The 12,234-nt window shown below is 38.7% G+C and overlaps 1 protein-coding gene across 1 annotated transcript in view; it reads right to left on the bottom strand.

Moving 5' to 3' along the window:
• The window catches only part of LOC112942404 (rap guanine nucleotide exchange factor 5), a 50,813-nt gene that overhangs the window by 6,778 nt on the left and 31,801 nt on the right, over positions 1–12,234 (bottom strand). The window contains exons 11-14 of the mRNA XM_026033332.1: positions 10,609–10,699; positions 7,988–8,038; positions 6,840–6,927; positions 4,115–4,179 (exon numbers count right to left, since the gene is read on the bottom strand). Of these exons, the coding sequence (XP_025889117.1) occupies positions 4,115–4,179; positions 6,840–6,927; positions 7,988–8,038; positions 10,609–10,699 (295 nt within the window). The remainder of the gene's footprint in view (positions 1–4,114; positions 4,180–6,839; positions 6,928–7,987; positions 8,039–10,608; positions 10,700–12,234) is intronic.

Here is a 12,234-nt window from a genome sequence, read left to right as displayed (position 1 = left end):
AAAACCCTGCAATGAGGTAAAAGATGAAGATAGTGGGATATGGACCAAAAGGCCATTTTGCTCTTAGGCTTAGTGATATCATTTAATGAAACTGGGTTAGTACAGAAGGCTCTTGTTGACATTACATAGGTTAAATGAGAACCCTGTAGGAGTCCATGGAAAGCAGTTATATAGTTCCTTAATTTTGTTCCTGTGATTTTTATTAAACAGAAAACCTACAGTAGGGAAGTCTTTCAGAAAAAAAAAAAGCAGCTAGTTGACTTAGTGCTTCTGGATTCATCTCTTGGCTTTAATGCCTTATCCTGGGTGTTGGATATTTTACAATGTCTCCTTCCATCCCCCTGCCTTGTCTAACTACAGTGCAAGCTCTTTGTGGCACAGGTTACACCTATACATACACTTGTATGGTGCCTTGCAAAGTTAGGGCCCAGTATCAATCAGGTCTTTTCAGCAGTGTGATGCCAATACACAAAAAAAAACAGCCCACAGGCTAAATGCTGTAGAGTGCTCCGACATCTCTGCAGACATATACAAAAGAAGGCCACGCTATGGGTATACTGTTTTAGGAAAAGGTGGTACTAACAGAAAGATACTATTCTCTTTCCCTGTTCAGAATGATTTTGACAATGAATTAATCTTTATATGATACATTAAACTTCACTGAATATTGTATCATGTGGACAAATGCACGTGCAAGTACAGTAAGACATTTGCTACCTGCTACACCCATGAGCTACCTGCCTGAAGGAAACAGAATAAAATTCAGCCCAGGTTCATTTTAACAGCAAGTTACATTTAGGAACAAAATGAGAACACGAGCCAATATTTKCTAAATTTTTGTTTGTTTTACTGGCCTTTCCAACCAGTGAAGAAGAGGCTTTAAACTGCAGTGAGTAGCAATGTTACAAGAGCTTATGGGAACAGCTGAAGTTCTTCCTCGTAGCTCCCTCAAAAATAATCAGAGGTGGAAAAGATTAGTTGTTTTGAGCAGAGTATGTTTAAGATGTGAATAATGTAAAACAGCTCATCCATCAACATCCAGAGTGGTTCGTCCACAGAAAAATTTATCACACACAAAAAAAAAGCACAAGTTTAATGAGGACTTTGTGTTCCTTTCACACACTAGTGACACAAAATCATTTTTCTTGTTAGTTGCTGTGGTTCATTTGCCATGAAATCACGCAGTCTCTTGTGCTGATGTCTCTCTYTTGCACTAATTAAACAAAGTTCTAATGAGATGTCCTAGATTTCATGGTAAATGGTGTGAGCACTGGGAGAGCTACAGCTTCTACCAGTGCTGCTGCTGTTGGGATGCCTTCCAGATGAAATCCTTGTTTCAAATTTTGCTTTTAGAAGTAAGAGATACCCCACTAATGACACACAGGGCCATTCTTTGCTCTTTCTCCTTTGTTGCTCAGTGCGGGGGCCATGCATCCAACATTGGCTTTTGAAGCTGATGCTGGAGGATGAAGACTTTCTTTGTGCAAAATTCTCTTAGAGCTGAATCCCAAATCTCCCTTCTTTAGCAGCCTAATTAGGCACTTCACTTTGCTGCTCTCCAGCTCTCTCTCACCCAACAGTAATACAGAAAATCAGCTAATTTATCTGCAAAGCAAATGCTATTTCCTGACTTTCTAACAGATGCTTGCATAACATTAGCGTGATGAATAAAAAGGGACATTTCTTGTGGCTTTTCAGCCAAACAGCTACCTAGAAACATTAGCACTCCTTTAACTAATGATAACAAAATCAAGTTTGGGAGTTACACAGATATTTTGGAGGTGTTCTGAAAATCTTCAGCTGCATGTACAATTCTTACTGATGGAGAGACTACTCTGTAAAATCTTTTTGCTAAACCTAGGTAATATTTTTCAGAAAATGGATTTTTTTCCTTTCTCTGTACATTCCCTTCTTTGTATTTTGAATTAACTTTGGCTTCACTACTATCACATCATGTTGAACCAAGTTCAGTTAGGGCAAGATTCCTGTGGCCACAATGGTTTAAGATTATAAAAGAAAGAGCAATTGTAGAAGAGATAATATCCTTTAGTAAACTGATTGATAGAGTTGGAAAGAACAGTGGCTCAAGCTGACAGCTCCTTCAAGTCTGGTACTTCATCAAGGAATGAAATATTTCATACTACTGATCCAAATGGAGACATAAGAAAACATCTTTGCTTCTTTGCTTCGAAATTCACAAGTAGAAACTTTGCATTTATGACAGTGAATRAGGTGCTTCCTCACAACAGTAGTGCTACAGTAAGGTAATTCTTTTTTTCTTTTTACTCAACAGCAAATTTGCAGGTGAGGTTCAGTAGCTTGATCCAAAGCAAGCAGGATTTAGTGTCAATCCTAATTTTTCCAAACAGAGATCAGAAAGCGCTCAGCACTGTATAAATACCAAAGAACCACTTCCTTGGGGCAAAGCCCTTAGAGTTAGAAAAGCCACATGATCTGATATATGAATGGGCAATGTGTGATGATTCTTGTTATCAAGTCCATGATCATAGACTAAATGCCTTATCACACACATCAACCAGTAAAATAATAGTTCTATACTCTTACATTTAAATCTCTTCTAAGCCTTCCACTGATTGTCATGGTCACTTGAATTCACATACATAGGGCTCCAGAAAGCTACCTGGAGATTGTGATCTAAATAATAATTTGGAGAAACAGTCAGTCTGAACAACCCTCACCCCATCACCATCATGTCAGATGCTCTCCCCCATTTTAACTACCCATTACCTAAATGGGGAAAGGGTGAAATGCTGGCTCATTGAAGTCRTTTAGCAAAGCTCCCACTGCCTTTGGAGACACAAAGCTGACAGAATAGACAGGAAATCTTACCAAGTAAGCCTAGAATGCTTTAAGCACACTCATGATTGAACAATGAACACACTCACAAAGTCTGGCTAAAACTGGAACACAAATCAGACCCCACATATTCACCAAATTAATATATGGGCCAGTGGGGAAACTTCAGTAACAATTACCATGCATCAAAGGCTAGCTAATTTACACATTAATTAGATGTACCTCCAGGAGGCAATGAAGAAGAGTGAGCTAATGAATTCTATGTAGACACTAAAGGTGAAAGAGTTAACAGACTTTGGACAGAAAAATCCTTTCATTAAATGTAAATCACTGATCTTGTACAACAAGAAAACACATAGAAATCTACAGGAAAATACTAAAAGAGAATCTCAATGGTTCAAAAGTCAAAGTCTACATCTGCTTATAAGTTGAAAGAGAATATGCATTGTGAGAGGACATGAAATTGAAGTTCAATAGTAGAGCCATGAAAAACTCCATGTTTTAATGTTGATTGTGGAATCAGATTAGACATATGGAGAAAACAGTCAGAAACAACTTATAAGAACTTATCTGGACTAACAATCCCACAACACATCTTCAACAATCAGGAGAACATTACGGTTTATTGAACACATAAGCCAAATCAACAAAATCACATTTTCTCCACCCCAAAACTGCTTAGATGAATACATAGTATACATCTGTATATTATGTAATATCTAAATACTACAAAACTGTTAATAAAAAATAAATAATGCAAATTTAAAGAAGAACGAACTTCTCTTAGTAACACCATGTCAGAGTAGAGGTCACATAATGTTAACCATGTCTACAGCAGATATTGCCAAAGATACAATGTCAGTAAGTGCTCCCTACCTAAAGGTTAGTATAGTGATATTTATAGTCAGTTTAATTCACAGTTCAGGAATTATTTTTTTTATCATCTCAGATCATAAATTTTATTTTCATGTACTATCTCTGCGATAAGTATACCAGTGGTAGCTTTTAAACCAGGACAAAACTGAATGGAGGGCGACAAACTGATGTTGGCTACCATCATGTAATCATTTTGCATAGAAATAGGGGGAGAAGGAATAAGCAGGGGCAGAGGAAGGGGTGGGGAAGAATTAAATTCTTATCTGTTTATCCTGTTTGCTATTTGAAGCAGAGTTTATTTCTGTTYTCTTCTTCCTGATTCAGCCTAAAGAAAACTTTTTAGTCCTCTAGGATAAGGAGTAGAAAGGGAAGAAGACAGCATAGATTTCTCAAAAAAAGTTGAAAGAAAAAATAAACATACCAGCTTTTCGAAGTTAACAAGGTTATCCAGAAAAGTTTTATTTCCTTCATGGATGAATGTAACATCTAAAAAATAAAGGAAAATAATTATTTTTATGAGTTTGTTGCTCTAATATGAATTAAACATTAATAACAAGATGGGCTTTTGCACAGCTTCTCATCTCTCTGCCTCTTGGGACCTGGCTATGGAGAAGATACTTCCTGAGACTGGTCCTGTTGGCTTCACTAGCCCAGAGCTACTCCTGTGCAGAATTGCCCGATGCTCAGTTGTCTCTGAAACCCCTTTACACTAGCTGTCTGCTGAACACAGCTTCTCTGAACACCCTCCAACATCCAAGACTTGGGCTATGACAGCGGCCAGGCAAGCAGATAAAATAAAAGCCATATTCTGAAGTTCGAAGCTTAGCCTTGGAATAAGCACTAGGGCTAGGGGAGCCCGAAGGAGCCAGAATGCCCAGCACTATCGGAGAGAATCTGCAACTGGCACTCAGCAAACCAGGCAGTGACTCTCTCTTGGCTGAGATACTACCTTGAGACACAGCCRCCTACCTCCTATCTCAGCACTTGTCCCAGAGTCATCACTACGACATCTGAGAAACCTATCCCTGTCACCTGMAGTGAGGCTATGAAGAGCACTTGTTCCTGGGGATTTTTGGCCTGGGAACCTGCAACCGATGCCAGGGGCTCACTTGCCACTGCCTCCCTTCCCTGCAGAGCAGGCAAAACCAGCCAAGCCCATTTATTTCCCTGTGGTTTCACAGATTCACTCTGTGCCTGAAGGGCAATTTGTAATTGCTCCAAATGGCTTAACAGGCTGGTGGGACCTCAGGGCTGGCAATCGATAGGTCCATCCTCGCTGGGATATCTGCAACACCTCCCTGCCCATGGGTGTCCTCTTGAGACCCAAGGCCAAATCAGGGAGCAGGACTGGCCTGACCTTTTCCCTTCCCTGCTCTGGGGCACCTCGCAAGGCTGGAGAAAGGACAAAGCTTCAGGAGGTGAGTGACAGGCTGAGCTTGTTTCTCATGGCTGTGTGTGCATGCATGAACACTGGTGAGTGTATGTGCAAACGCTCACATGCACCCATGGGAAAATATTAACACGGTTTAAAAAACTCTGTCACTTCTAATGAAGAACTTCGACCAAAAMCAGAAATTTCCAGGCAGTTAGGTCCATGACTACCATGCATATCTCTGAGGGTAAAAAGGACAGAAATTCGCTTTGCAGCCAACAGCCAAGAGTTTAGATAAGTTCAGTGGAGCAGAAAATTGCATCTGAGCTACGTTGTAAGGGGACAACACTGTGTATTATCAAATATTTGAAAAATCTGTCTGATTTTTAAAAGTTGTGTCTGTACTGAACAAAGCTCTTCATTCAGGTTAAATAAACTTTAAAAGGACACTCTGAAGATATTTTTTACAATTAGAAAAAGGTTTTTRCAGGTAGTTTTTTTCCTGGAAACTCCTTTTGTTCCTCTTGTGTTGAAATACAGTCAAATGTTGAGTTACGAATGACTTCTATGTTATTAATGTTTATTTTACTGGTCTTCTAAATAACATTAGTTAAAATACATCAGACACAGAATAGAGTCAACACTCTGTAAGTGATGTTCAATATAATGGGAATTACCAGCCTTGGCAATGCCTCCTTATGGATCATTCAGTAATGAACAGGATTACTCTTTTTTTGCAAAGCCTCCTCATTCTCTCCAATACATTTCAGAGACATGAGGTCATGCTGAATGAATACTGCTTATGTGCATGTTCCTATACACAATACTGCACTGCTGTGCAAACATCATAGCTAACAAGTTATATATATCTCCTCTCTTTGTTTGCAGACAGGAGATACTCCAGAACACCTAAGAACGGTCATTTTGAAGCCTTGATCATTACATCTATCTGACTTCTTAATGCAAGCTCTTTTGATGTGAGTAAAGAGGGGAAGTGCCTTATGGCTCCTAAACTGTCACTGACTTATTGGAGAACTAGTTCTTCAAACATTTTAAACTTGCAGCAGTAACAAGTTAGACTAAACAGCCTGAAGAGAATACTTTTGGAAGAAAGGAATATCATATTATCATATCATATTATCTGGTTCAAAGACAAGACTATTGATAATTAATGAATCCAAGATAATGAGATCTTCGAAATACCTGCCTCTTAATTATCTGCCTAATTCACTATGTTAAGCCAGTAGTTTTATTATTTTTCAGACTTTTAAGAGAAGGTCGTGAAAATTCCCTTCACTCAGAACACACAGTTGGGGTAAATTCTGTTTTCATTAGAGTACCTGTTAATTTTACTCCTTTAAGGCAGGGCAAGCATCTCAGAACCTAGCAGCAGTCCCGAAGCTGTTTGTTTGCATGTAGCAAGCACAACCAGATGGCTCTGCTCAGGGATTTGTGAGCTGTCAGGGACAGGCTCTTCTAGTCCGAAAAGCATGTAATCAAAGCAAAAGTCATACTGCACTATCCTTATGTATCAGGAAAAGTAGTAAAGTTTAAAAATCTGAATGAAAAATGTCATCTTCCCCAGTTTCAAAAGACAGCTGTTTATTATTTTCTACAGCAAGTGCTGTCCTACACAGATCATAACATCTGCAGCACACTTATCATAAGGCCACTTGAAGGAAAAAAACATTTTATACTTATCATAACTAACTATTGCAACTTTCTGTATGTGTAGTTGCATGGCAAAAAAAGAGCAGAAAAACATTAACATTACCTTTCAGAAGTAAGGGCATGAAAGGAATTTTCGGAGATTTCATTTTCTTGAATGCATCTCTGTAGGCTTTGTGATTCAGAGAAGGGTCCTACAAAACCATTTGGGTAAGAGAGAGAAAAATCAATAGGCTATAAAAGGAGCAATTCTAAATCCATTATGGGCTTATGATCTGAACATGATTTAGATATAAAAGGTTTCCTCGGGAAATGAGGTAGATAGCAGTTTTGCAAGCTAGGTGACTTACTGAACTGAACAGGAAACGTAAACAATGGAAGAAACAAAAGTTATTACGTTCCTCTGGGCGAAACGGTTCTAAAATTGGAGTAAGCTGCGGGAGGATTCGTTCTTTAAGTGCTCTGAAATTTTCCCACACAATTTCTGGTAGGAAAATCTCTTCAGCTTACTTGCTAGTACCAACTGCATCCCAAAATGTCCTGTCAAYGAATTTCTTTAAAAAGCTCTTAAATCAAGATACCATATATTAGACATTTTCAAAATAAAATTAGGGGGTATTGCTCAGTGGTGTTGTGCAAGTAATTCAAAAACTAATCTCATTTTGCTTTATAAACATGTTTTTGTACACGAGCTCACGCACAGTCTGGAAAACATGCTAAATTATGAATGGAAACATGCTAATTTATCAGTGCAAAAGCCTGACAACTGTTAAAGAATGGATTTTTATGTCCCTCACAAGAGACAGTGATCTCACCACATGTAYGGTTCCATGACAGCCACAGGAAACACTTGTTTATTCAGCTTTGATAATTGTGACAAAGACCCCTAGCCTCTGAGTTTGATTTTTTTAACCTTCAGCTGTCCTCATTTTCTCCTCATCTGCAGCACATTTCTGTGGCTACAGAAAGATTAACCCTCACAGCAACAGAACTGTATCCAACCAGACACTGCGGAACAGACGATAGATTTGCTTTGCTCTTAGTCTTCCTGTAGCTGTTAGAAAGACTACTTTTATTTTTCATTTTTGGAGACCACCTCTGAGCTCAGAGGGCTCTGTGGCCTATAGGAGACCACTAATCTGACAGGCAGAACTCCCAGTATGAGACAATGCTGAGCAGTTTCAAAATAAGTCATAAAGAAGGTAAGTCAAAAGAAGGCAAGCTGTTCTCTGCTGCTATCAATGCTGTACTTACTGTTAAACTCTCCAGCTCACTGAAAAGTTTCTTGAACTTCCCTGGAATTTTCTGAAGTGGAAAAAAAGAAAAAAAAAAAAGGACTAAAAACAAGCACCAACAGGAAAATATTGAAGGTTTATTCCCCCATGAGACTGTCATGTGCAACGTGCCTATAGGCAGTATCACCAGGCCGCTTGCTCAGGGACTTAACCTCTGTTCCCCAAGTCCTCATTAGAGACCCTGTTCAGTGCAGCAATGCCAGCACATCTGACTATGTAGCTGCCTCCTGGGATCTCACAGGCTCACATCCCGTTACAAAAACTGCCTGTTAGCAGTTGTTTTATTTCCTTCCCTAACGTCCATGTCTACCACATTTATTTCAGTCTTTATTACATCAGAAATAGTAACACAGGTTGAGGATTTAGATGTTGTAAACATATTCCAGTCAAATCATTTCTTGCAATCATTCCTTCCCTAAACTGCTGGTTTTAGAAATCAAGAGGTACAATGCTGCCATTGCTCTGCTTGATTCACCTCCTCCGACTAGGGCACAAAGGATGTTAGAGAAGAGAGAACTTTCCTTAAAAAATATTCACAGTATCTGCAGGATTTCATTCTAATCCCACAGGATGGTGCACAAAACACCTCCCAAAGAAGACCATGCAACCTCACTTTCTTTCTCTTTCCCCAATATCCTAACACCTGCAGGCATCATTTTACTCTTGCAGATGTTTTKGGGGCTTCATCCCTGTATCTTCAGAGAAAGCACTCCTCACTTAGAATTTTCCTGCCGGTATTACAGACTTAAGAAAGGCACATAGGCCTGAAAGTTTGTCTATTCTTTCTAATTATACTAGTTAGTCTAGTAAAAGATATTTCTTCTTACTGCAAAGCTTGCCTCACCTATGTCCTTAGATGATCACACCCACTAAAAAATCATCAAGAGAAAGGAGATTCAGATTGTGCTGTATAATTCAGGATGTGCTGTATAATTAAAATGCTAAAGTAATGGCATATAGGAATTGCAATTTTCCCCTTTTAATTTTTCCAATCAGGAAAAGAAAGCAGTTGTGCTTGGGTGTATACAAATCACTTAAGAATTCAAGTGCACAGTTTAGTGCCTAAATGGTTTTTTAAATTTTGGTGACTTCATTTACATGTGTAAGTAATTATAATTAATTTCTACATAGTGCTCTACCTTCTAGAAGTCACTTTGCTAATGCAAATAACTCYGATTTTGAAATTTCAAATACAGTAAAGTTCTACAAATAAAAAAAAAACAAAAAATGCAAATTTGACTTCATAAACACTTTACACACAGAAGCTAGACATATTTATGGCAGTGTGTATGTGGACACATTCCTTGTTCGGACMAATAATATATTCTGTTCTTCCTGAGAGGAATTCAACAGGAAAGCATGATCTTTGGAGAGCTCCCACCATGCTTGGTTGCTCTGGGTATTTCTGGGCAGGAGAGATCCATGCAATAAATACTAGGGACCTCCAATGAAACAGGTTTCTTCCACTAAGGCCCAAAGGGAAGGGATGGAGGCAATTCATAAGAGCAGGCAAAGGCCAATGGTCCCAGGCGGACAAGGTACTTCAGAGGCAGGACAGATGTTGGTTTCTGTACAGTTAACCTCCAGGATGTATTTTTCCTCTGAAGAGTTTTGATTTACTTGACAATAGCTGCTCCTTGCATGTCTGTGCCTCTATAAGCTCCTTCCCACAGAAGCAGTTGGTGCCCTTATCTCTCTGCTCCCGACAACACTGTGGTATTTCCACATGCACGATTTCAGCTAAGGGGAGTCTGGACAGTCTTTAAGCACCTTTGTAAGCCCCTGATGGCCACTTGTTTTCAGCTCCCGGTGCCATTTATTTTCAGCTGTTCGTGTTCAAGAATATCTTTAAATGCGGACTGCAGCACTTTGTCACTTTGTGCTGCAAAGTCAAATCTCCTTAGTACTGCCTGCTTGTAGTGCTGGGTACCAGGGGCTGAAGGAAGCTTTTCCCTCCATATTACACTAAATCACTCCCGCTCTAATTTGGGGATTATCAGCAAATATGTTGAACTTGGAAACATTCAATAATTTACTTTGATGGAAAAGAAAAACAGTGGATCCCACAACGACCCTTCTCATAATATCCTATACTCTGTCCACCAACCGTTTGCCTCTTTAGTTCATCTCTATGCTTTGTTTTCCAATACACTCCTTATTCACAGCCCATTTCCTAACTTCACTGCTTAAAATGAGCAGCTAGTAAGGAGCTGATCAAGGCGAATTAATAAGGGTTTATTTTCCTATTTTGTATTTTTAGTGAAGCTATTTCATACCAAAGTAAGCTTCATTTGGAACTGCTATTATGAGACCTTTTGTTCTAACACCTRCTTAAAATGATAGGATTATGTACTTGATTTTTAAGAAGGTCAGATCTCTTTGCCTTGTTCTTATTTAAACCTTCCACCAGGACATATTTTATTTCATGTCATGTATCTGAGGTTTTAGGTCACATAAAATTTTCTGAACTCCCCTTTCCATGGGAAGCCAAAATGTAGAAAGAAAAGGTAATTTGCTACTATATACCCTGWGTGAGAAACAGTTTTGACAAGGTCTAAAAGATACAAAGATGCATCTTACCTCCCAGGTTTGAGACAGCCGGCTGACAGATGCAGTGTTGAGGCCCATGACAATGGCAAAGAATGAATTCAGATTCCTCTGGGCTTTACAGCTGTGAAATGAAMATATGAATGCAGTATTCTGATTTCTTATCCTCAGAACCAGAGATGAATGGAATGCACAGGCATCCTAGCTTACTGAGTCCCATTTTGACTCTCAGCACCAACCTGCAATCATCTTYCACATAATGAACTCATTAAATGTGCCATCTTGCCCACCTGCAGTCTAGGTGATGGGGTCTCTAAGAAGTTTTTAGCAAATGTTCCACTGCCTCATCAGCCTTGTTGTTGGCGGGTTATTTTTTTCTTTTGCTGTCAAAAGTAATTTTCCTTTTTCAATGTTCAAGTGACATATAGAATAATTCCTTGACCCTGTTCTGTTGTATTATAAATATTTTCATCTCCTCTTTCATTTTTTCTATAAATTGTACATCATTGACTGCTTCAATTTCTCTTTGTAGTCATGGGTCTCCTATCTACTTTTCTATATTCTTACTATTCTGTGTTGAATTATTTGTAATTTATTTTAACTTTTCTCCTATGCATTTCCTTCTTAAAGGAGATGTAGTGAGACAGTGGGGAGAGTGAGAAACACAATTACTGCTTTGTCTCTCTATTCTTAGACCTTTCTCCTGGGCAACTTTAAAACGAATATCAAATGTATTTATTTGCAACACCATCACACTTTGTCCATGTCCTTAATTTGTCATCTATTATCACCCAATGACCTTTGTCACAATAGTGCTCTTTATAATAATGTATTTATTTCTTCAGCTCACTATCAGCATTCCCTAGCTGAAATTACTTTGCATCTATCTAAATTAAATCTTATCCCACTGTTGTTTGCACATGTCACTAGACTCCTTAGATCATTCTGTATTTTTCTACCCTCCAGTGCATTTGCAATCCCTCATCATTTTTATTGTCTGAAAATCTGATTAATGTTCAATTTACATAGCCCTGTAAATTAGTTATAGCTAGCACTGGTTCCAATAGTGGTCTCTATGGAATTTGCCTGATACCTCTATTTGATATTTTACTATCTATAATCAGTCCTTGATTATTTCTAGCACATTCAAAAACTTGAAATCACAAAACACAGTCTTATTCAAAGTATTTCAGCTGCTTATGTAGATTATCAAAGACCACTATAAACACCAATGTGTACATTCGTGTGTGTGTGTGTGTGTGTGTGTGTTAAAAGCCCCTTTTAAAAGTCCCTTTTAAGATATATGTGTGCTGCACAGGGAGTAATCTTCTGGGAAAAGCTTGTGCTAAGGAGTTAGACTGGAAACTCTCCAGTATTGCTACAATATTTTACATTCACCTTAGTGTCCCATACCACTGTATACTATTTACATGGCATACTTAGCTTCAGTTATCTTAATTTAATGTGAACTTYGTGGCTCAGACTCCTTTCATCATCCAGCAAACACCTTCCAAAGGCAATTTGCTCCAAAACAAGAAGGAGGTTTTAGCCTGGACAAGCTGCCTATTGGAGGGGCACATCTATCTCTGTGAGAGAGAACTTGGACTACCTGTGTAGTCTAGGTTTGTATATTAGTCAGCTACTGCTTGGGAAAGAACA

The sequence above is a fragment of the Nothoprocta perdicaria genome, unplaced genomic scaffold (assembly GCF_003342845.1).
Source record: "Nothoprocta perdicaria isolate Ctin4 unplaced genomic scaffold, notPer1 scaffold_128, whole genome shotgun sequence".
Classification (NCBI taxonomy): Eukaryota; Metazoa; Chordata; class Aves; order Tinamiformes; family Tinamidae; genus Nothoprocta; species Nothoprocta perdicaria.
The sequence above is the reverse complement of the archived record's forward strand: the minus strand, read 5'-3'. Positions and strand labels throughout refer to the sequence as shown.